The sequence below is a fragment of the Rhinoraja longicauda genome, chromosome 3 (genome assembly GCF_053455715.1).
Source record: "Rhinoraja longicauda isolate Sanriku21f chromosome 3, sRhiLon1.1, whole genome shotgun sequence".
In the NCBI taxonomy this organism is placed as follows: Eukaryota; Metazoa; Chordata; class Chondrichthyes; order Rajiformes; family Arhynchobatidae; genus Rhinoraja; species Rhinoraja longicauda.
The window spans coordinates 38,349,783-38,376,323 of NC_135955.1; the positions used below are offsets into that span (position 1 = coordinate 38,349,783).

At 42.5% G+C, this 26,541-nt stretch overlaps 1 protein-coding gene across 1 annotated transcript in view; it reads left to right on the forward strand.

Annotated features, from left to right (window-relative positions):
* Positions 1-26,541, forward strand: part of LOC144592365 (neuromedin-K receptor-like) — a 43,331-nt gene that overhangs the window by 14,279 nt on the left and 2,511 nt on the right. The window contains exons 2-4 of the mRNA XM_078396920.1: positions 6,052-6,228; positions 12,605-12,755; positions 16,796-16,992. Of these exons, the coding sequence (XP_078253046.1) occupies positions 6,052-6,228; positions 12,605-12,755; positions 16,796-16,992 (525 nt within the window). The remainder of the gene's footprint in view (positions 1-6,051; positions 6,229-12,604; positions 12,756-16,795; positions 16,993-26,541) is intronic.

Sequence of the window (26,541 nt, forward strand, 5' to 3'; positions counted from 1 at the left end):
GTGACAGGCAGATGATTGGACAAAGGACAGGGATGGAAAAACAAGGTGTGATACAAAAGCATTGAACAGTTGTGAAGTTGGAGGAAGGAATGTAGGTGGAAGGGGAAGGAAGAAATAGGTGCATGTCCAGGTAGGGCACAGGGAAGAGGGCGAGTGGAGTGGGGGGAAAGATGGGGTGGGCAGGTTGATAGTTACCTAATATTGGAGAGTTCAATAATCTGGATTGTATTTGTTTCCAAGAAATTGAAGCTGCAGCTGTTGTTTGAACTGCTCCTTACTTCACTTCCAAAATGTAGCAGTCCAAGCATAAGTTGTGCATCACATAGCTTATGTTTTACGCATTGTACAATTGATGTCTAGTGGAAATTCATTCACATACCAAAAAATGGTTACCACTAGTAGTCAGTGGACAGTACTTTACACTTCCCATGGTTTTCCAAGCTTTTGCACGAGAGCCATGCAGAATTGATATCAATCCCTGCACCCTGCTCATTTGGAGAGCTCTTGTGAACATGAACAAGAGATGTAATTAATTAGTGCAATTCAAGGTTTCAAGGTCAGTTTATTGTTGCATGTACCAGTTAAAGTACAGTGAAATTTGAGTTACCATACAGCCAGACTAAGTGAAAAGCAACAAGACACACAACCACATAAAATAAACGTTAACTTAAACATCCACCACAGTGGATTCCACATTCCTCACTGGGATGGAAGGCAATAAAGTTCAAACAACTTCCTCTTTGTTCTCCCACGGTCGGGGCAGTCAAACCATCCGCAGTCGGGGCGATCAAAGTCCCCACAGCCGACGATCGAAGCCCTCGTCGGGGTGATCGAAGCTCTTGCGTCGGGGTGTTTGAAACTCTCTCCGCGACATGGAGCTCCTGAGTCAGCCTATTCTTACCAGAGACCGTGGGCTTCACGATGTTAAAGTCCACAGGCCCCACGGTTGGAGCTTCGATCCCCGGCAAAGGGATCGCAAACTTCGCGATGTTAAAGTCCCGCAGACTCCTGCGGCTTGGAGCGCCCGTCGGTCTCCGGGAAGGGCCGCCAACTCCACGATGTTAGGCTGCAGTGGGGACAGAGATACGATACGGGAAAAGATCGCATCTCCATCGAGGTATGAAAGTGAAAAAAAGTTTCCCCCAACCCCCCCCCCCCCCCCCATATAAAACAAACCAAGGAATACTAAAACTTTTTAACACATACTTCAAATAACAAAAACAGAAGAAAGGACAGACTGTTGGCGAGATGGCCACTGCTGGTGGCACCACCCGGTGTTAATTAACAGTGGGGGTTAGGTATGGGGAAGCAGCACTTAAACCATGGATACCTAGACTGGTATCATTACGCGTCAATAGGTGATTTATGAGCTGATTCTAAATGAATTTTGTTTAGAGCCAGAGAACTGCCAGTGGAATTTAAGTGCACAGTCAATACGAGTGTGTAGCATTGTTGTCACAATCTGCAGGCAGACGCTCCAGCCATTGGGGTTAGTTACATGGAGAGGAAGAGTGAATTATTTTGTTTGAGGAGTGGGAAATGGTGCCAAAGAACAAAAGATATAGTTGCAAGAAATCAAGAATAAAACTAGATATTTTATTGTTCCATGGGTCAGGCAGGGAGAGAAACGAATTATTTTGAGAATGATAATCCCTTCATCAGAAGGCACATCAGAACTAGACCACGGCCGAACATCGAAAATGTGTCTAGATTTTAACTTTCGTGACCCATCTCTGGTATCTACTTGAAATTTGGCACAGATTTAGATTAAAAAATAATTGAGAAGGAATTCATTACTCATCAGTGCAAAAAGTTGCACACGAATTAATTAAGCTAATTAGAAAAAGCTCTGTCGATTCGCGAGACCACGCTCTGGCCTGCTCCAGTCCCGGCTTCTCCGCGGCTTTCCGGAAGCTCAGAGAGAGAATTCTGAACACGCACTGCAGGGTTTTGCCAGGGTTTACTGCAGAGATATTCTGATGTGTTGATATGAAAACTAAATTGGACAGAGAACTTCTTAATCTGTGAAGTCGAGTTCTTAAATTGGTATCGGTGAATCCACTCTTTATTTAAAACATTCATTCAAGGGATGTGAGCATCACAGGCTGTGCCAGCATTGAATTACTCATCTCTAGATGCTCTTGAGAAGGTGCAGGTGCAGGTGAGATGCCTTCTTGAATTGCTGCAATCCTTGTGTTGTGAGTGTGTGAGTGAGTGAGTTCCAGGACTTTGACCTATCAACAGTGAAGGAACAGTGACACGTTTCCAAGTGGGGATGGTGTCTGGCTAGCAGGGCAACTTCCAGGTAGTGGTGGCCCCATGCTTTGGCTGCCCTAGTCATTCTTATGGATTTGGAAGGTGCCTTCACAAGAGTTTCAATGACTTGCTCCAGAGCATCCTGTAGGTGGTGCAAACTGCTGCCGCTCTGTGTCAGGGGTGGGGTGAGGGGATGAATGTGAATGGGTGTCAATTAAGGGAACCACTGTGTCCTGTTTGGTATCAAGGCTCTTGAGTATTGTTGAAGATGTGCCCATCTGGACAAATGGAGAGTATTCCATCACGCTCCTGACTTGAGCTTTGTCGATGGGGGACAGGTTTTGGGGAGTTAGGAGTGGAGTCGCTTGTTTTAGTTTAGTTTAGTTTAGAGATACAGTGTGGAAACAGGCTCTTCAGCCCACCGAGTCTGCAACGATCAGCGATCCCCGCTCCTCAACACTATCCTACACACACGAGGGACAATTTACATTTATACCAAACCATTAACACTATCATACACACACTAGGGACAATTTACATTTATACCAAGCCAATTAACCTACAAACCTGTACCTACAACCCTAGGTCATCTGGCACAACTGACCCCTGCATGAACCTTTTTTGCACTTTACCTTGTTTCCTTTCCTCCCCCCCCCCCCCCCCCCTGTTGTTTCCGTTTTCGCCGTGATTTATTTATTTATTTTATAGCACGATATGGAAGTGACATTCTTAATCTCGTTGTACTTGTACAATGACAATAAAGATATTGTATTGTATTGTACGTCTTTGGAGTGTGGGAAGGAACCAAAGATCTCGGAGAAAACCTACGCAGGTCACGGGGAGAACGTACAAACCCATACAGACATTACACGTAGTCGGGATTGAACCTGGGGTGCTGTAAGGCAGCAACTCTATTGCTGTGCCACCATGCCACCCTGCTTGCTGCAAGATCATTAGCCCCTAACCTCCTCTTTTAGCCACTTTGTGTAAATAGCTAATCTAGTTCAGTTTCTGGTTAATGATAATCCCCAGGAATCTATATTGCGGATTCGAATAAGTAAATCCCAGTGAATGTCAGGAGATGATAGTTGGATTTTCTCGTTTGTTATTGTCACAGCCTGGCAATTGTGTGGGTGAATCTTACTTGCCGCCTATCAGCCTATTGTTAGACATGGTTCAGGTCTTTCGGCATTTGGACTTAGAATGGCTTCAGTATCTGTGGAGCTGAACATTGTGCAACATTCAGTGCACATCCCTCCTTCCGACCTCACGACTGAAGAAAGGTAATTGATGAAGCAGCTGAATGTGGCTGAGCCCTGGACATGAAGCAGAGGAACTCCTGCAGTGATGTTCTGTGGCTGAGATGACTCCAGTCACCGCAACCATTTTCCTTTGTGCTAGTGTGTAGGACTATCCTCTCCTGGCCTATCAGCCAGTTAAAGGTATCAGAGCAATATCCAAGAGAGAGGGCACTGTTATAGTCTTCATCCATGTCTGTGACGCTCTGCAAGCAAGATCTTACATTGTGTCTCTATCTCACGTCTTTGTGCATGTGACACCAAACTCCGCTTGGCAAGATAGTCTGACATTGCTGAAGGCTGGCCCAAACTATTGAAATGCTATCTATCGTCATGGAGATGTTAAACATGTTCTGTTTTCTTGAGTGAATGCAAAGCATCTCCTGGTATGAAGCTGAAGAAAGCAGGAGATTTTTCCTAAAGTATAATATTCATCCAATAGCCAACAACAATAAAACAAATTATTCCAATCATTATAATATGACAATTCGTGGTGCCTTGGTGTATGCAAATTGATGGCTGTATTTTCTACAAAAAAGAACAGTGGCTTCCCCTTGTAACAAATTTTATTCATTGCAATGATTTTTGGGCTGATGTCACAAAACATTGTATAGTTTAGTTTAGAGATACGGCATGAAAACAGGTCCTTTGTCCACAGACTCCACTCCGACCATCGATCACCCCCATATTGTAGTTCTATGTTATACTACTTTTTTGCATTCTACACATTAGGAGCAATTTACAGAAGCCAATTAACCTACAAACCTGCAAGTCTTTGGAATATGGGAGGAAACCAGAGCTCCCAGAGAAAAGCTACGCAGTCACGGGGAAAATATACAAACTGCACAGTCAGGATTGAACCCGAGTCTCTGGCAGTTCTACTGCAGCACCACTGTGCCACCCCGAGTGTAGAAACGGAAACGTCTCCCTCATCAGTTTGGAAGGAAACTTTAGGATTATTAATGATTTGAAACTTCTTGTCCATTTAGTGAGCTTCGCTTAAATCATCACCCATTCTAACCAGTCAATATTTAACATTCATTTTGCTGTGAATAAATCTTTTTGTCATGGCTCAAGCTTTCCCTGCTGTCAGTCCAGGGAATGCATCTGAAGATTAGAACAATAAATGTGGTGTTATCAAGTCAGTAAACTTTTTTTATTCTGGGGATATCAGGGGAAATGAAGGGAAGTGAGAACATAAGTGACGATGAGTGCTTGTGCCCAAAGTAACTTGAGACTGGGTAAAGCAATGCTTTCTATTTCATTTTCCTGACTGCCATTCAGTGAGGCTACTTGAAAACAGCAGCAATGTTTTGCCTTTGACAGGAAACACTTCTGCCTATTCCCAGTATTCAAGGTGTTCCAGGATTGGAATTCTGGATTCAAACACTTAAGGTACATCCAACAATACATGTTTCTATGTATTAATTGGCTAATATAAATTGCCACAAACCTGTCAAATGTTTGGGATGTGGAAGGAAACTGGATTATTTAGAAAAATCTGTGTCACCACAAAAATAATGTGTAAATTCCACACAGCCGAATCAGAGTAATATGAGGGAGAGAGAAAAGAAGAAAGTACATACTTGTGAGATTGACAACAGAAGATGGAGAAATACTGCAAAGTATTGTTAAAGAAGTGGTATCTAAATAAATCATAAAAGTACAACACAGGAAGAGACCATTTGGCCCATGATGTGTCTGTGTCAAACATAATGTCAAGTTAGACTAGTCGCTTCTGCCTGCTAATAGGGATACTGTCCGATAAGTATCCAAATTATGTATTTAATAAAAAGTAATAATATATTGGGCAGAGTTGAGAAGGATTTATGAGAAGTAACAAATCTGAAATTTTTGAAGTTGTAACTGGTAAAATAGTTATGGGTGAACTATGGGTGTATTTGGATTTCCGGGTAAAGTGCCACAAGTAAGATTAAACATATTATTCTCAGGTAGAAAGACTGTGGCTAATAGTATATCGGAGCACTTGGTGCAAGGGCCAACTTTTCCGTCTCCACAAATGATTTAAATGAGGGATCAAGTAATACATTTGTGCTGATGATACAAATGGATCATTATATTTGAATTTGAAATTCTCTACCCGAGGGCACTTTGGAGGCTCAGCCACTGACGTATTCAAGACAAAGTGTTACATTACTGGATATTAAGGGAATAAAGTAGGTTAGCGCAAAAGGTAGAATCCACAATCTTGCTGAATGGAGGATCAGTCACAAAGGTCTGAAGGGTCTACTTGCTTTTACTTGTGTTCTTAGAAGCAGAAACATTTGTAATTGCTGGACGAAAATGCTGTGCACGCTTGAAATAAATAGGAAATGCTTATTATCCCCATGGAATTGTTGCTTGAAGGAAAATTCAAATGACATACCAGAAAGTGTTTTACTTCCAAATATTACAAAGAATGGAATGAATATAATTTGCCCAGTGTAAAACATGTTTTGTTGGATGTACCTAAATGGTCATATTTTTGTTTCTGCAGGTACATGGCCATTATACATCCTCTACAGCCAAGAATGTCAGCAACAGTAACTAAAGTCATCATTGCAAGCATTTGGGGTTTGGCCACTGTCCTTGCATTCCCTCTGTGCTATTACTCAGAAATCAGACAGCAGCCAGGGCGTGTTCTTTGCCAACTGAATTGGCCAGGAGATTTCATGTAAGTGTGAGCGAATTTTACGCAAAGGGGTCCCATAAGCACAGCACTGCCTTTGCACTACGCGTTTGGAATAGTGATGTGCACATCTGAGGCTGAGTGAGTGAGGACGTAAACTGCTGCATGAGTTTGGAATGTAAAACCGGAAACTGTAAGACTACTATTACTTTTTATATCATTTTTATCAACATGATGGGAAAAAAACATGATTTCATTTCATATAGCCAGCTTCAACACCAAGCAGTTCAAGGTATGTTATACAACAATCTAATATGATAACTTTATGCAGGGAAACATAAACAAATGAACATTTTCCCGCAATACATTCATAAAATCATCATGAGTGATTGGAGCAGAATTGGGCCAAGTCTACTCCGCCATTCAATCATTGCTGATATATCTCTTCCTCCTACCCCCATTCTCCTGCCTTCTCCCCATAACCTGTGACACCCATACTAATAAAAAAAAACATCTATCTCTGCCATAAATATATTCACTAACTTTGCCTCCACAGCCTTCTGTGGCAAAGAATTCCACAGATTCACCACACCTCTAACTAAAGAAATTCCTCCTCATCTTCCTAAAAGAACACCCTTTAATTCTGAGGCTGAGCTCTAGTTCTAAACTCTCCCCATAGACACATAGAAAAATAGGTGCAGGAGTAGGCCATTCGGCCCTTTGAACCAGCACTGCCATACAATATGATTATGACTGATCATCTAAAATCAGTACCCCGTTCCTGCTTTTGCCCCATATCTCTTGATTCCTTTAGTCCTAAGAGCTAAATCTAACTCTCTTGAAAACTGTTTTTTTTACCCTGCTCTCTCTCCCCTCTTTCCTCTCTCCCCTCTTTCCTCTCTCCCCAGGCGCTCAGTGATCTGGTGGCGCTGGGCGTGGCTTGTCTGCTGGAGCCGGCCGGCGGACATGGCACTGCCGGACAAGCTGATGGTCATGATCTAGTGGAAACATCCCCTACACATCCACTTTATCCAAGCCTTTCACTATTTCAATGAGTTCCCCTCTCATTCTTCTAAACTCCAGTGAATATGGGCCCTGTGCCATCAAACGCTCATCATATGTTAACCTACTCATTCCTGGGATCATTCTTGTAAACCTCCTCTGGACCCCCTCCAGAGCCAGCACATCCTTCCTCAGATATGGCACCCACAATTGCTCACAATCTTCCAAATGCGGCCTGACCAGCACCTTATAGAGCCTCAACATTACATCCCTGTTTTTGTATACAAGCCCTCTTGAAATAAATGCTAGCATTGCGTTTGCTTTCTTTACTACCGATTCGACTTGCAGATTAACTTTTTGGGAATCCTGCACCAGCACTCCCAAGTCTCTTTGCACCTCCGATTTCTGTATTCTCTCCCCATTTAGAAAATAATCTATGCCTTTATTCCTACTACCAAAATGCATGACTCCACACTTTGCTGCACTATATTCCATCTGCCACTTCTCTGCCCACTCCCCCAACCTATGCAAGTCCTTCTGAAGAGTCCCTGCTTTCTCTACAGTACCTGCCCTCCACCTATTTTGGTATCATCGGCAAACTTGGTTACAAAGCCTTCAATCCCCTCATCCAAATCATTACTATACAACGTGAAGAGTAGCGGCCCCAGTACCGATACCTGCGGAACTCCGCTAGTCACTGGCAGCTAACAAGAAAAAGTCCCCTTTATTGCCACTCTTTGCCTTCTGCCATCCAGCCAACCTGCTACCCATGCTAGTATCCGCCCTTCGATACCATGGCCTCTCATCTTCCTTAGCAGCCTCCCGTGTGGCACCTTATCAAAAGCTTTCTGGAAATCTAGGTAAACGGTATCTACTGTCTCTCCTTTGTTTGTCCTGCTATTTACTTCTTCAAAGAATTCCAGCAAATTTGTCAGGCAAGACCGACCCTTCACAAAGCCACGCTGACTTCGGCCTATTTTATTGTGAATTTCTAAGTACTCCATAACCTCATCCTTTATAATGGACTCCAAAATCTTACCAACCACCGAAGGCAGACTAACCGACCTTTAGTTCCCACTATTCTGCTTTGCTCCCTTCTTGTGCAGCGGCTTCTTGCAATTGTCCAATCATCTGGAACCACTCCTGACTCCAGTGATTCTTGAAATATCACTATCATTGTCTCCACAATCTCTAAAGCATTCTTTTTCATTCTTTTTCAATGGAACAGACCACAGATTTCGGATGTCATTTCCTACTTCTAATAGCACTGCACTGATTTTTTCAGGAGCTGAACACCAATATTGCAAGAGGCAGTTTTCCCATGTGTTGAGGACAGTCCAACTTTGCAAATTTGACTTTTCCCAAAGGTAACATCTAGTCTATTGAATGTTTGGAAACATTCGCCACTCTCAATTTTACGAGTTCTGAATTTCTTCTTCTGCATTGAATCCTCTCAATCCTTTGTCCTTTACCTAGAACACTGTTGTGGGCACCTTGAGGAAATGTTCTAGGTGCAACTTTCGTCATCCTTTGCAATGATGTTCCCTATATCATCAAGACCTTAAGTGGTAATGTGCAATGATTATTAATGTTCTGTTCAATTTTAACTCATAATAAATTTGTTGACGCTGATATGCAGCAAGGACTGGACAACACTGATGCTTGAGCTGATAACTGCCACATAACTTGCAGCAACACAATGGCAAGGCAATGGCCATGTCCAACAAGAATCTAATCACCCTCTCTTCATATTCTGGGAAGTTCATGCCATTAACCTCCAGGGGATCATTAGTAATCAAAAATAGAAGTTTAAAAGCTGGTTATACTGAAGCAAATGTCGTCAATTCTGGCAACCTAACGTTTACATGGCATGGCTTGGCATTGTGACCAGATACTCTGTACTGGTTTGAGTGATGGTAGCTAAAACAGCTCTGAAGAATCTTGTGTCATCCAGGAAAAGCTGCCGCACCCATGACAGTGTTGTATGGCATCAACAAGATTCACTCAGTAACTCATGAAGCTTCTTCAGTTACAACTCTTAACCCAGTAAATGCTACTCCTGCAAAAGGCATTAACATTCTGCACACAGGAACGTAATGACATGAAATTCCCTCTAGGTCACATGACAACTCAACCCGGTCTATTGTCTATCACTCATTGTTATTTTGGTCATTATTCCAAGAGATGCAAGCAGTACAATGGCTTAACTTCATTGTAAGAGCTGCAGTGATTCTGGCTGCCACCTTGTGTTTAGATATTAATGGGTAATAAATTCTGGACCTACCATTCATACCCATGTCTTGTACATAAATGTGCAGGGGGAAGATCCTCAATGCATCAGCATTATTTTCCACAGTTCAAAGGAACCCTTTATCCTGTAGACGAATGCCACATGTATTCAACCCAGCATTACAAGTCAACGCTGTAAGTCTTTGTTGTCGCTGGAACTGTTGGGGAATAACAGGGACTCAGTGAACAGCTTTACAAATTATTCTCCAATGTCTATTCATTTGTGATTAATTTTGAGTTTCCTTACAAGTTTTAATCTCTTAAATTATAAAATATGGGACTGAATTTCAGACCTCCTCATCCAGACTTTGTATTCTGCATTTTGCTCTCCACAATTATAATTATCACTCTGTGTGGGTACTGTTGCTTGTGGTAAACACAAATGGTATTTGGAATGGAGGCTGTGGCAGCGCCCTCTCCCTTGGATGCCGCGCTGATCATTAGCATTGGCTGACAGGCCAGGAGAGGCCAAACCCCAGCATCATTGGTATGGTTGGCTGAGTCTTATTAGCTGATAGTGTTTGGCTACTTGAACCTTGTCAACCTATGCCCTAGTAAACCCAGGCATTCTTACCAGAGTGGAGAAGATGAGATAGGAAGGAAGGGAGGGAGGAAGGAAGAGAGGAAGGAGGAGAAGGTGGGTGGCCTCCCTGCTAGCTGTTTTCCGTTGTTGCAGATTTGAGGAAGACTAAGCCACTGGGACAACCGTGAAATCACCAGCACTACTGTGTGGTCATGACTGAGTTGCTGGGCAGAAGCCCTAGACAGCCAGCATCTCTACTGAGGCTGAGACTGAGTAGCTGGGCAAAGCCTGAAATGCCAGTACCTCTTCCTGTCCATGGACAACGAAGGACTGTGCCCACACATAGGCAAAGACTGAGCCGCCAGGATAAACCTAAGATTGCCAGTGCCTCCTCTTAAAGCAGGGGTCAACTGCAGGGAGAAGCTTGAGATTGCCAAGCCTCCTCCTTCAAAGGCTGCCGTTACAGCCCCGAGATCATCAGTGCCACCTCACACGCGAGGGTGCGATGGTGAGGGTCAGTGCCCCCATGCGGTCCTGAACTTTCTTACCACAGTAAACAAAATGTTTCATGTGAGTTCACCCTACTGCGAGCGTCAGTGTGGCCACTGCTGAACCTGACGTCATTCACAACGCCACAAGGCATATCAGTGTTTCAGTGAAATGCAAAGTGACAGTGTTAGAGAGCTCCTCTGGCAGACCCTGCAGCAGAACTGGTATTAGGGGAGCCTCAGGAAATGTTCTCCTCTGCTGCCATAGGTCCCAGGAAGACACACTCCTTCCCATAAAGTGGATGGCTGATGGTATTTAATTTGAACAAATTATGCTGTTCCGGATCTGAAAATGTCACAGAACTTGTTACAGTCAATGATTTACTGTTACAATGTTCCAGCACAGCAGCCAATATAAACACACCATGAGGCAATAAATAGCAATGCAGTAATGCTTAATAATGTTGCTTGTTGAGTTCCTGGTTGCCATTAAAAGTGGAGCAAGCTCCCCACTTCTTTGAATAGCTTCCTGAGATTGTTTACATTCACTTGAGAAGACAAATAGGAGCTCAGTTTGATATTTTACCTGATTTTTTAAAATCCTCCAATTTTGCAAGTTTCTTGTGTGTCCAGAGAGTAACTTGAACCCCAGGTCCATTATTTTTCTCATGGAGGCTCTTCTGCCTTCATAAGTAATTTTGTTTGATTCTCTAAACCCAATTCAAGTAATATCAGTGATAAATACAGAGGACAAGCACACCAGAGTGTTTTAAATGGAAGCCTGTACTTGGTTTGGAATCTCCAGATGGCAGATACCTGTTGATTATAACCTTAGTATCTGAAGTAATGGGCAGCCAGCCCTCTATAGTAATAACAACTTCAGGAGGAGGGGGTGTTTTGTGGGCCTTGAAGCGCAGGAGGATGAGGGGTGATTTTTTTGAGGTGTCTAAAAGCATGAGCGGAATAGATCGGGTAGATGCACAGAATTTCTTGCCCAGAGTAGGTGAATCAAGGACCAGAGGACATAGGTTTAAGGTGAAGGTGAAAAGATTTAATAGAAATCTGAGGGGTAACTTTTTCACACAAAGGGTGGTGGGTGTATGGAACAAGATACCAGAGGAGGTAGTTGAGGCAGGGACTATCCCAACATTTAAGAAACCATTAGACAGGTACATGGATAGGACAGGTTTGGAGGGTAATGGACCAAACGCAGGCAGGTGGGACTAGTGTAGCTGGGACATGTGTCTGGTGTTGGCAAGTTAGGCTCAAAGGCCTGTTCCATACTGTATCACCAAGCCCCCATACTGTGGGCACCAAGCAGGAAATTAGAAGGGAGATACTGATTTTCGTTGTGGTTTATGAAAGGTTAGATGTGATGAAGTAAGGCAAGATAACATGAGGGTGGTAACTGAATGATTAGGCTCAAAGGTAGCGCAGATGTGGTGTGGAACTAGCTGCAAAATATGGCAGAGGACTGAGGTTGTGCAGTTGGGGGCAAGACTTCAGCAAACCCTCAAATAAGATATACAAAATATGAAACAATCCAAAGTTGGTTTGTATGAACGAAGGCATCAGGCTGAGGATTGGAATGACGAGAGTGCATGACTGAAGAGAGTCTCCAGTAGTGGTAACATCTGGAATGAGAATCAAACCAGGAGCAAGGGATGCTCCCACAAAGCCATAGGAAATAGATGATATGGGGAATGAATAGGAAGTCTGGCAGCTTAGGTGATGGCTTGGGATTTAATATATATTTTTAAAATATTTAAATGCACTTCAGTAGCTTTATTATCTTTGAAAAATATTTGTCAGAGAAGCCAACTAGGTTAATTACAGATCTACTCCACTGACTAGTGTTAACGTCCTGAGCATCATATTTTTATGAGAAATTATTACCTTTTTGTCAACCGGTTTCATATCATATCATATCATATCATATATAATACAGCCGGAAACAGGCCTTTTCGGCCCTCCAAGTCCGTGCCGCCCAGCGATCCCCGTACATTAACACTATCCTACACAATTTAGGGACAATTTTTACATTTACCCAGCCAATTAACCTACATACCTGTACGTCTTTGGAGTTTGCTATCATTTATTCTTTAACTCTCTCTTATAGATTCCAAATTGCTTTGCTGATTCTGGGATATGTGCTGCCATTAGTTGTGATGGGTATTACCTACGCCATTGTTGGAATCACGCTCTGGGGCGGAGAAATTCCTGGTGACACATCTGACAACTACCATGACCAGCTCAAAGCTAAACGAAAGGTGAATGCAAGATCTGCTGTAAATGTTCAGAAGCAACTAATGTTGTTTTACTCTGACAGAATTTGTCGCTTTTAATGAAGCATTGTACGTTACATGGTGCAAAATGTTTCTGAGGTTGAGACAAATAATTTCACTTTAGAATGGCTCGAAGGGCCGAATGGCCTCCTCCTGCACCTATTTTCTATGTAACACAGAAACCTTTTATCATACTAGTTATTCTGTATAACACAGAGCCATAATGTCCATTTGGATTAGCACATTGTCACATTTTATATTGTCACATTTTATATTATCACAATGCTGGTATTGAAAATGCCATGTTTCTGCCGCCTTTCTGACACACTCAAAGACCAAAAGAACAATAACTGAACGAGCATTTGAATTCACCAATTTTAGGTAACAACCCAACCCCCCCCCCCAATACCCCCTCTCTTCCCTGCTACCCACCCAGATGCATTTGCAGACTCCAATGGTCTGCTCCTGAAAGAAGGAAGGGGGCTTGCATTTACATTGTGTCTTTCATAGCTATGGCCATCAAAGTGGTTTTGAAGAATGGCCACCTGCAATGCACAAAATTATGCTGATAACAGTGCAATAACTCAATAATGTGTTTTAATAATATTGGTTCAAGGATAAGTATTGGTTGGGCTATTGGCAATATGTCCCTAACTCTCCTAAGCTATTTTATTTATTTGTTCATTTATTTATTTGCCATTTGTAGTCCAAACCTAATTACCACTGAACCAAAGACGTAATGGAGAGTTAATCACATGGATTAGTTTGAAGGCAGGTATAAAACAAACTGGTAAAGACAACAGATTTTCTCCCCTGAAGGAGATTAGTGAACCAGATGGGTATTTATTACAACCAGTTGTTTCATGGCTTCCAATACATGGACAAGCTATTCTAAAGAAAATACAGATTTTATTTAATTACAAGAATTTAAATTTCTCCATCTGCCGTGCTGGACTCAGAACTCGTGTACAGTGCGACTGTAGGTGACTGCTGATTCAGTAACATAACCACCTGTACCACCTCAATGGAAAACTAGCTATTCCTTGAATTATCATTGGCATAGTGCAGGACTACCAGGCCAAAAAGAGGTCAGAGAGAGTGTCGGACAGAAAATTAATTTGTGCCTTAATCACTTTACCTCCACCTGAGAACGTCAACTCGACCATCTGAACATTGCCTGTTGATTAAAGTACAGCAATCCTTTCAGTATCTGGCATGGAACGTGGATTAGGTGTAGAAATTTGTTTGTGCAACTCAAAAAAATTGTCCGAACTTGAAATAAAGCAATATTGCCCCTGATCTCGACATGTTAGTATCATTGTGAAATTCAGCAACATGTTCTGCAGTAGGATGTTTATTTGCCCTTGATCTTAAAATTAGAGAAAGCAAACCGAAGTGACATCAGTACAATTTCTTATTTTTGTTCAGCATCATCTTACCCACACTTTGAACACTTTGCCCACGAGTTCAAGGAAACTCCCACTCTCACCTTTAAGGTTGCTGCTACTGATCTCTTCCTCTGTCACAGTTTGCTGCTCTCTACTACTTTGGGGAGCTTGGCTAAACTCAAGGAAAGAAAACTCCTTTACCTTCAATCCACAGGAGCAGGATAGGTTTGCAATGTAGATTTTCCTTAAATGCAGGCATTCATACAAATCAGGTTTGTTTTATTATTCCATATGAAAACTTCCCTGGCAATGGGGCAGCGAGTTGTAGCCCTTCAGCCCACCATGTGCACAAAAACATGGCACTTGCTTTTTTACATCCATCGAAGGGGACAGGAAAGATGAGAGAATTTGTGGGTATGGGGAACTAAATGATGGGGGGTTGAGGCTAGGGGAAGATCAGCCATGATCATAGTGAATGGCAGGACAAGCTTGAGGGGTTAAGCAGTCCATTCCTATTCTTATTTTGTTGTGTTCTTTTGTATTTGCTGCATTATCATTTTCAAAGTGGTCTATTGCGTTTATGCAGACGTAAAAAATAGAAGCAGAAGGAAGATATTCCACCCCTTGTGCTTACTCTGCCATTCTTTGGCCATGGTTGCTCTTTTGCCTCAGCACATCTTTTCTACACTGACAATCTATCAATCAATAGTGACGTTACCTCACACTGTAAATTTTTGCACGGGTGTGGCTCATGATTACCATTAAATAACATAATGTAGATTTTAAGATTTAGAAAATAAACTTTATTCTTAATTTAATTGAGCAAAAAGAATGGAAAGTGAAGAGTATAAAAGGTGGCATACAGATTGTAGTGAAATATTGAAAGTGACTTCCAGAAGATGCTTAACTGCGAATCAACTGGACTGGAAGACTGCACGATATTTGCTTTGCCACTGCCTGACAACGCTTTCGCTACATGAATACCTCCTGGGGGATGAATATTAATGATCCTTTTTGTTGGATTCTAGGTATTGATAGGAATTACTTTTAGTCTTTTTGACAGGATTGTCATATCCGTAAGCATCAAACAAACAACAGCTCATCAATTGAGTTTCTGACAAAACCGTTTCACTTCAATGTCAGTTACCTTTATATTGAGCATTTAACTTTGGAGAAGGTCAGGAGGCATTTCATGAAAATGTCATGAAAAATACTAGACACCAAGACACAGACAGAGAAATTAAGACAGGGTCTGAAGAAGGGTCTCTACCCGAAACGTCACCCATTCCTTCTCTCCCGAGATGCTGCCTGACCTGCTGAGTTACTCCAGCATTTTGTGAATAAATCGATTTGTACCAGCATCTGCAGTTATTTTCTTATAAATTAAGACAAAAGATAGATACAAAAAGCTGGACTAACTCAGCGGGTCAGACAGCATCTCTGGAGAAAAGGATTAGATGATGTTTCGGATCGAGACCCTTCGTCAGAAATTAAGACAGTTGATTGTTAAATGATTGTCTTTAAGCAAGAGAGTGAGAGTGGAGGGGTTTATTGCAGGTATTTATGCTTCTGATGCCCAGGCAGCTGATGCAGACTCTGGAAGTGGAACGATGGGGAGGGCCAGAGTGCCCCAAGCCTAAGTTCTTGGCAGTTGATGAGCTGAAGATGGGACTTGGAGAAGAGTGTGTTCTGAAAGGGTTTTATTATCAAGATGGGAATTTTAAATGTGATTCATTGAGGCACAGGCAGCCCACAAAAGTTAACAAGGTCAGGGAGAGCAAGGGTGGACATAGAGTCATTTCAGTGATGGCTGGTGGAACTGAGTTGAGAGTTGGTGAAGGTAGACACAAAATACTGGAGTAACTTAGCGGGACAGGCAGCATCTCTGGAAAGAAGGAATGGGTGAGGTTTCGGGTCGAAACCCTTCTTCAGACACAGGTTTGTTCATTCTCCGGCTTCCTCTTCTAAAATCAACAATCAATTTCTCTTTTTTTCTAACATTGAGAGCAAGGTTGTTGTTCTGGCACTATTTAGCCAGCCATTAGTTGGGACGGAATTGGAACATAGAAAGAGAAGAATTTTAGACTTATGGGCAAGGCTAGTTTTAGGTAGCAGAAAACATGGTACTGCCTGCTGTCTGCGCTGGGCATAAAATGTCCCACAACACAGCTCGGTGCACCAATACAGTTATTATTTGTCCACTACCAAAGTTGATCTACTCAAAAGTAAAACATTGCAGATGCTAGAAATCTGAAATAACATGTGAAGTAATGGAAATACCCAGTTGGTCATTCGAGAAAAACAGAACTAATATTGTACATTAATGGCCTGATGAAAAGTCACTGACCTGAAATATTAACACTTGTTGAGATTCTGCAGAGTATTTCCAAAATGATTTGGCCATTTATTATTGTGGGATTCCACTGTGAAGTTTGTTACTGTTTCCCCATACGACTGCAGAAGTAACTCTTCAAGCATTTCATGAGCCGTGAAGTATTGTCCTGGCATCATAAAAGGCTGCAGCTAAATGAGTTTCTCTCCATTTAATGAGTTTCATCACTTTGCCATATGTTTGGAACTAATGAATGCATTGTTTCTTGGATTATTATTCACTTGCTCATTTGCTTTTCTGTATAGGTTGTTAAAATGATGATTGTGGTGGTTTTCACCTTCACCATTTGCTGGCTGCCCTATCACATCTTCTTTCTCGTCACCAAGCAGTATCCAGGAATAAACACCTGGAAGCCAATACAACAGGTTTACTTGGCTGTGTTCCTACTGGCAATGAGTTCCAACATGCACAACCCTATCATATACTGCTGCCTAAACAGCCGGTAAGTCAAACCTTCTCGGTTGAAGCTGTATTTCTCCTCAACATTTCAATCCAAACGATTTACGATTAACACCCTGCTGTTCCTCTGATTGCCTAGGTGATCAAGTTGGAGATTACTCAGAACATTGCAACAGTGACTAATGGTGTGAATCCAGGATTGGTGCTGTTTGTGGTTTATATTAATGATTTGGATGAGAATGTACAAGGCATGATTAGTAAGTTTGCAGATGACACTAAAGTAGGTGGCCTGTTTCCATGCTGTATGACATATAGTGTACAAGACAAAAGGGCTGGAAATAGATACTCTCACACATTTAAGTTTTAGGATGAGCTCTTGAATTGCCTACTCACAGAAAGCTATGGACGAAGTGCTAGTAAATGTGATTAGTATAGATAGGCATTTGATCGTTAGCATGGACATGGTGGGCTGAGGTCCTTTATGATTCTTTGGCTCTATGAATCTAAGAATAAGGAGGTCATAATGCATCTTTTGAAACTTTGGATTAGATACAAGTGGAGCATTGTGTGAAGTTCCAGGCATCAAGAGTCATCAAGTTCTAGACATCAAGTGGAATCTTTTCCATCGCACTTTTGAATTGTGTCTTGCAGATGGTCAAAAGGCTTTGCGCATAGGAGGTGAGTCATTGAGCTCTGAGCTCTTGTTGAGCTTCAGAACAAGTCACTGGTCCACTTGAGTCTCTGGTGGTGATTATCCAGGATTTTCTGTTTGGAGACCCAACAATGTAACAGTGGGAATCTCTGTTGAAGACATTGCCTGACATTTTTGTGCCATGAATGTTACTTGTCACTTATCCGCCCATATCTGTTCATGCAGACATGAACTCCTTCAGTCACGGTGTGGCTGCAAATGGATTTAAACTTTCTGTAATCATCGGTGGATATCTCCATGGCTCACTTAAACATTGGTCTTTCAGAAGCAGCTGAAGATGGCTGGGCATAGGATACTGCCCTTAGCAAGCTTTGTAATGATTATCGGGGTTGGGATGATTGACCTTCAACAATCATAATCATCTTACTGTGAGTGTGGTATGACTCCAACCGCTGAAGTGTTTCAGGTTTACCAGAATAAACCTGGTGCCAAAAGAAAAAAACGCAACATGACAAATTACTTTTTTCACACAAGTGGTTGGGTCTTGAATGACTGCCAAGGGTGTAGTAGTGATCAAAAGGTAAATGGTAAATACTTCAAAAGACAGAATTTATAGGGCAAAGCAGAGATGTCAGGAGGGATCACTTGCATCGAACACTTGGTGGAGCAAATGGTTTCCTTTCATGCTGTAACCTTTTCTGATTCAGAATTTGCACATTGCAGTCTGACTCAGTTTCACAAAGTTGTCAGGGTAAGAGGTGAATGGGGAGGCATCGAACTCTCTGTGGAAGCAAGTGAAGACAATCGTAATATTTAATTACTCCAGGATATCTGACAATTGAGTAGAATGGAAAGTCATGTGTATTTGTATGTTGTTATTTTAATAAGACTGGTGGACAGACTATTTGCATGGTGAGTTCCTTACATGATACAGTTAGAATAAAGTATCATGACTTCTTGAGTCTTGTACTCAGTGCCCGGACCAATGCAGGCAAGCATACTGGTTGCCCCATTACAGGATGGATGTGGAGCCTTTGGAAAGAGTGCAGAGGAGGTCTACTACAATGATGCCTGGATTAGGAGGTATTAGCTACAGGGAGAAGATGGACAGACTTGAATTGTTTTCTCTCAAATGTCGGAGGTTGAGAGGAGACGTCATGTCCCGGGGAGCCGCGTGGGCCCGATCCACCCGCCGAACATCCGCGGCGCCGACGACCAGAACAACGACCGAGGACCGGAACGCTCCCCCGGCAGGCCTGACTTGCCCCACAGACCTCCCAGGGAACTGCGGCGATGCCGGACGGTGAGGCCTGTCTATGCTGAAGGAGCCTCAGCGGCAGCTTGAGCCTCAGCGGCAGCTTGAGCCTCGGCGGCAACGGGATCCTCGGTGGTGGTGGGCCTCGGCGGCATCAGTAACCTCGGCGGCAATGGGGGCCTCGGCAGCAACGGAGCATCGGCGGCAGCAGTGGGAACCTCGGTGGCAGTGGAGCACGAGGGAGGGGGGGGGGAAGGAAGACAATGGGGACCCGGCATGGGGGGACCGCTGTGAGGGACGGTGGGAGAACAATGGGGGACCTGGTGTGGGGGAGGGGGGCACTCTAGTTTAGAATCCTCTTCCCAGGGGATGTCTGTTTGTGCATTTGTTCCGGTGAAGGCGCTGTGCACACGGCAGCCAGCCAACAGTCACTTGTCTTTTCTTTTCACTTTAAATTTCAGGTTTTTGTGTACCTTGTGGTGTTGTGACTGTTGGCAGACCAATTTCTCTCCGGGGATGAATAAACTTTATCGTATCGTATAAAAGTATATAAAATTATGAAAGGTATGGATAAGAGTAGAGACTCATAACCTTTTTTTGCAGGATTAAAATATCAAATACTAGAGGCATATCTTTAAGGTGAGAGGTGCAAAAGTTTAAAGGAGATGTGCGGGGCAAGTTTTTTACACAGAGGGTGGTAAGTGCCTGGAACGTACTGTTGGGGGTGGTAATGGATGCAGATATGATAGGGGCAGTTAATAGACTTTGGGATATGCACAAGGACATGCAGGGAATGGAGACATGTGAATTATGTACAGGCAGATAGGAGTTGGTGTTGGTATCGTGTTCAGCATATGCATTGAAAGAGGCCGCAAGAGTTGTTCTGTGCTGTGCTAATCTATCTTTGTTAAACTAAACATCAACATTTCAGCAGTATGCTGCAATCACATTAAGATACATTACGATTAGCGGCAAGGAGTGGAATTTTTTTCTTAAATCAAGAAAAATATCAGTATGGATCCTTTAGGACCAATTATCTTACCAATTCTGTGAATGTCCCATGGTCTCAATCAAAATGGCCAAAAATGGGTACTCTCCTGTTTGTTGACTCAGTACATTCTTTCATGAGTGTCCTTTCAGCAGATGAAAAGCAGACAGAGAAAGCACCAGGTATCTGTTTTTGACTGAATCAGCAGCTATCCTCAAAGTTACACTCATTGACCTTTCAAGTAAAACTGAAGCCGGCGGTATCAGCCTGCAAATAACGGAACAAGTTGAGAGTTAAAGTGCATTCGCGAGTGGCTGTAATGCTGCAACAGCACTTTGGTGAGAGAAGAAATGGCAGCTGAAGTATAAGCTCGATTCACAGGGAACCACAGAGTGCAGAGTGAAGTTTGTGAATCATTCAAATTTTATGGAGAGTGAGGGAATTGTTTTCAAAGCCAATAATATTCTTGTACTGGAAGACAATACTGAGAAAGTGAAAGCATTGAATGCTGCAGTGTGAGAACATAAGAAAAGCAATATTACTCATGGAAATTGGTCAGAAACCAGTTCCGTGCTTCTAGTTGGATAGCGCAGGCAGACATTGTCATGAAACTATTTATGTCAAATACCAGAGTGCAGCGGCATCCGCTGCTCACAATTCACAAGTAATTGAAGAGGAAAGATTTGTTCTATCCATCATTTAATTGGATGAAGTTTTTGCATAACTGATATGTTAGGTGCCTGACTATTTGAAGAGAGTGGATGGTCAAGAGTGGTGCTCATGGATTCAGCTGCGTGTTGTCAACATGCCTATGTGAAATAGGAAATTGGAGGAATAGCACCTCATATTTCGCCTGGGCAGCTTGCAGCCCAGTGGTATGAACATTGACTTCTCCAACTTTAGATAGTTCCTCTGTCCCTCTCTTCCCCTCCTCCTTCCCAGATCTCCCTCTATCCTCCTGTCTCCACCTATATCCTTCCTTTGTCCCGCCCCCCAGACATCAGTCTGAAGAAGGGTCTCGACCCGAAACGTCACCCAATAACTATGTCACACCGCATAGGATATAATTTGTCATTTTGATCTAAGTTCTTTTGGTTGAAGTGTACTTGAAGAGATTCTAACATGGAGTTCCTGGAAAGAAAGGCTTGGATTTTGGAGCCGACAACCTATTTCAGACTATTAATGTGCATGTGCCTAAAGCATGAAGTGGTGCTATCTTAAGGAGTGGGTGATGATGGCAGATCAGAAGTTAAGGATGCAGTACCTAAGGAGAGAAAACTGTTGACAATATCATCTAGCATGGAAGCCAGGGAGGAAATTTAGGTAGTCAGCATAAGAATAGGGTTGAGAAAGTAGATGGACCTCATAGATTTTTCAAAGGACCTGGAGGGAGAAAGGAGAGATATTGAGTTGAGGTCAAAAGCCCAGAGTGTTATCTGGGCTGGTGGTTTAGATGAGAGAAAGGACAAGAGGCAGTTCATCTCTATGTCAAAGATTTCATGAGATCGTTACACTTCTTGGAGGAAAAGTGGAAGAGTCAGGGTAAGAGTTTTAAGAAGACAGTTTGTAGTAGAGAAAAGGCGATTGGATTACTTTTGTATTCCATGCAAATCCTGAAATTGTGTGCAGTTTTGGTGAAAAAGAACAGGACCAACAATGTTTAATGTGATCTAGTCAGATCTAACAATAGGAGACCAACCGAATTATCTGCAAAAGGAGTTTAGGTCTCAATCCTTGCATAATGGCATGGAGATGAGTCCTGAGGTGTAGCCTTGGCAAGGGAAAGCAATAGGTTTAATGGGAACTGGTACAAAAGTTGAGGGTTTGAGCAGATCAGTAGCTGCAGAAATAGTATAATTGAACTGAGAGTCTTACTTTCAAGTGCAGGCACCCAATCAGATTCAGAGATGGCGTTACGTATCCAAAGTTATTTGATGTATGAGATAGATTTAATTAACAGTCCAATGGTTCATGAACTTTTTTATGGTGTTCGGAGTATGATTCTATTCAAAACAGGATTGGAAAGAGACCTGTAAAGTTAAAGACCTATAAAGATGTTAAATTCTTGTTAAGGAGATGGAACACGGAGCATGAACAGTTCAGCACGAGAACAGGCCCAAGGGCCCATGATACCTGTGCCAAACCTGATGCCAAATTAAACTAATCCTTTCTGCCTACACACAATCCCCATCCCATCATTCTCTGCACATTCATCTGCCCATTCAAAGCCTCTTTAACACCATTATCATATCTGTTTCCACCACCCACACTTGACAGTGTGGTCTCGTCACCTACAACTCTGTCTTTTTCTTTAACTTGCTCTGCAAGTTTCCCTCTCCTTTCTTAAAGTTATTCCCTCTAATATAAATTCCTATCAGTGCACCAGAGAAAACAATCCTAGTTTGTCTAAATTTTCCTTATCGCTAATACCCACTAATCCAGGCTGCATACTGGTAAAACTCTTCCGAGACTTCTCCAAAGCCTCCACATCCTCCCTGTTATGTGGCAACCAGAACAACACACAATGCTTTAAATGAGGTCTAACCAAAGTTTTATAAAGCTGCAACATGACTTCCTGACTGTTATAGTCAATACCCAGACTGTCAAAGGCGAGCATACCATATGCCTTCTTTACTACTCTATCTTCATGTGTTGCTGCTTTCAGTTATGGACTTCAACCCAAGATCCCTCTGTACATAATGTTGTTAAGGAGTCTGCCATACATTCCTCTTACATTTGAATTCCCAAAGTTCAACATCTCACATTTGCCTGGATTTTACCCCACCTGCCATTTCTCCTACTATATATGTAACTATATATGCTGTTGTATCCTTTAACAGCCTTCTTCACTTCCCATAACTCCACCATTTTTTGCGTCTTCTGCAATATGTCACTCCAAATGGCATGATCGCATCTATGATCCAATATTGGTTTCATTAGGTCAAACAGAATCTCTTTCCCTTCATGACTCACATTTTCATTATTGATATCACTTTTTAGCTGTTAAGGTCCTTAACAGGCTCCTAAACACTTCCTTTTCAGTAAATAATAGTTCAAATTCTCTTCAGCAATGATTTTGACATTCTTTGCAAAATTTACAATCTCCTCTTATCATATCATCATATCATATATATACAGCCGGAAACAGGCCTTTTCGGCCCTCCAAGTCCGTGCCGCCCAGCGATCCCCGTACATTAACACTATCCTACACCCACTAGGGACAATTTTTACATTTACCCAGCCAATTAACCTACATACCTGTACGTCTTCTTGTAGCTCTAATTATTTTGTCACTTTTATTTTATCCTTTGTTTGCCTGATATCTGGAAATGTGCTAGTTTTTGCCATTTTATATGCTTGATTTTATTTGATGCTGAACATTAGTCACCAATGGCTGTTTTTTTACATCAAGCAATGTTCTTGCCCCTTTGGGGTTCAAAGTGATTGTGTATCACATTAAGTTATTTTCTGAACACCACTCACAACCAACTACACCATCATTTTACCGATTAACAGATTTGCCCAGTTTACTGTGAACAGTCTCATCGCATCGGTCAGTCTTGGCCAAATCCAGAACCATTGTATTTATAAATCACTCAGATCGTGGGAATGAAAGGCACATATCTACCTTTGTGCAGACATAGAGTTAGAAAGTTCCAAGCAGTGAAGATGAAAGCATCAAATTACAAAACAGAAGATCTTATACTTGTCTGCACAGACATTTATTTACTAGAGATTTTCCATTTAATATTTAATCATTTATGCAAATGGATAACAAAGAATTCTCCCAAGTATACTTCTTAGTAGGCTGTCAAAATGTCATCGTTTTTGGACCTCAATAGAATAGAAAAATGTACTTCCAAAGCAATGAAAGCAAGAAGCTGTGAAGGTCCAAAGAGGCTTGTAGGAAGGCACAGAAAATAAGCAAAAAGGCTAATGGAATTTTGATCTATATCTAGTCTCTCCTGTCACAGAACCACAGAGAGAGTTTATTTCTTTATCCTTGGGGGTGGAGAAAACTTAGTTCTTCTGTTGACCCAACAAACTTTGGCTGTGACTTCTTGCCTCTTGATAAAAGTACTGTGTTCATTTTATCCCCTTCTCCATCTGCAGGGTGTAGCAACTTGCACTCCTTCCCTCTGGACTTATGAACCCTCAGTGCAGGAGATAACTGAAGGATGTACTTACACTGATGTGACTTGGTTTTAATATGTCTCTATTGGAATGTGGGTATCACTGGCAAGGCCAATATGTTTTGCTCATCCCCACTGGCCATTGAGAAGATAGTGTTGAACTACCTTCTTAAATCACTGCAGTCCTTCTGTTGAAGATGCTCCCACATGTTGTGGGGCAGGGAGTTACAGGAGTTTCACTCTACAATGATGAAGGAGGGCCATATATGACCGTCAGGATGAACAACTAGGGGTGGAGTGTACAAGTGATGGTGTGTTCATGCACAAGAAGCCCCTCTCATATTTGACAGTGAACACTGTCTGTTTGAGAGGTACTAACAGAGTCATCTGAACAAATAGCTGTAGTATATTTTGTAGATGTTATACACTGTAGTCATAGTGCAGGAATGATGGAGTAAATGAACATTAAGGGTAGTGTTTGGAACTCCCAAACACTCAGTGGACTGCTGAGTCCATCATATAAGTTCCTGAGAGTTGATGGCCTGCTTTGTTCTCATCCAGGCAATTGCAGAATATTCCATTACATCCCAATTTAAACTTGCCAACAGGGAAAAGGCTTTAATATCATCCGGAGATTAGACACTCACCACAGGACATCCAGCCTCTCACCTCCTCCTGCACCCGCTATTTACATAACTGATGAAGACACAGAGTGCTGGAGTAGCTCAGCGGGTCACCCAGCATTCGAGGAGAATGGATTGGCAACATTTTGGGTCGGCACCCTCTTCAGACTGATTGTAGGTGGGGTGGGGGGGGAGAAAGTTGGAATGGGGAGGAGCAGAACAAACCTGGCAAATAATAGGCTGATACAGGTGATAGGCAGACGATTGAACAAAGGCTAGAGATGAAAAAACAGAAAGTGTGAGACAAAAGGATTGAAGAGTTGCAAATTGTGAAGCTGGAAGAAGAAATATAAGGGGAGGAGAGATGAGTCCAGGTGCGGCACAGAGGAGGGGGAAGGAGGATTACATAGGGGAAGAAGAGAGGGGGAAGGTTATGCAGTTACTTAAAATTAGAGAATTCAATGTTCATACCATTGGGTTGGAAGCTACCCAGCAGAATATATGTTGTTCCTCTAGTTTGCGTGTGGCCTCATTCTGGAGGAGGTCCAAGACAGAAAGGTCAGCACAGGAAGAGAAAGAGGAGTTAAAATGGATAGCAACTGGGAGATCCTGCAGCCCTTGGCGGACCAAGAGTAAGTGTTTGATGTAATGGCCATCGAGCCTACACTTGGTCTCACCGATGAACCAAGGGAGTAGTCTCTGTGGAAGGTGGAAAGGGGTGGGGATGGGAAGGTGTGATTGATAGTGGGATCACGGTAGAGGTAATGGAAATGTCGGAGAATAATATATTGGATTCAGTAGCTGGTGGGGTGAAAGGTGAGGACCAGGGGAACTCTTACCTCTGTTGCGTCTGGGGGGGAGGGGAAGCAGAGCAGATCTAGGAGATGTAGGTGAGGTGTTGATATATGACAGGAGGAGGGGGGGGATACCATGTTTACTAAAGGATGAGGACATCTTGGATGTCCTAGATTGGAATACCTCATCTTGGGAGCAGATACAAGGAAGTCAGAGAAATTGAGAGTACATGACTGGACAAGTAAAGATTCTGAACAGTGGTGACGCCAGCTCTCAGGATGTTAAGTGTATGAAGGAACTGCAGATGCTGGTTTAAACCAAAGATAGACACAAAATGCTGGAGTAACTCAGTGGGACAGGCAGCATCTCTGGAGAGAAGGAATGGGTGACGATTCGGGTCGAGACCCTTCTTCAGACTGACGCCAGGAGGGAGGGAGATAGATAGATAAGGAAGTGAGAAGGTGTGAAAACAGGGCAAAGGGAATGAAGATCAAGAAAAATGTAAAATAGATCATTGCTAGCTGGGAGAAGGTAACAACAACGCAAACAGAGGTAAAATGTAGTCGGAGATAGTAAGACTGGTCAGAGAACTGGGAAGTTCTCAGGATGTTAATGTCAGCCAAGGCAAGGATTAGTGGCTGGATTTCCTCTTGTTGGAGATTGTCATTATATGGCACCTCTGTGGTATTAATGTTACTATCCACTTATCGGTCCAGCCCGTGGTGTCTCGGTCTTGCTGCATGTAAACATGGGTTGATTTATTTGCTGATGAACTGCAAGTTGAGCATTGATCAATTATCAGCAGACATTCCCTGTTCTATAATAATAATGGAAGGAAGTCATTCATGAAGAAGCTGAAGATGGTTTAGCATGGAACATTGCCATGAGGAACACCTGCAGTGTTATTGTTGATCTGGGACAACCCAGGTGCAACAACCATCTTCCCTTGTAGAAGATATGACTCCAACCAATGGTTCTTTTTCTTTATGTCCAATTACTTTAGTTTTACCAGCCCTCTTTGTTACCACATCCCTTTAAATGCTGCCTTAATGTCCCACCTTGCCTCTTATGTTCAGCTCTTTGGTCTGTATTAGGATCAAGGCTGTGTTAAGTCCTGGAGTTGTCAGGGCTAGCAACACCTAAAGG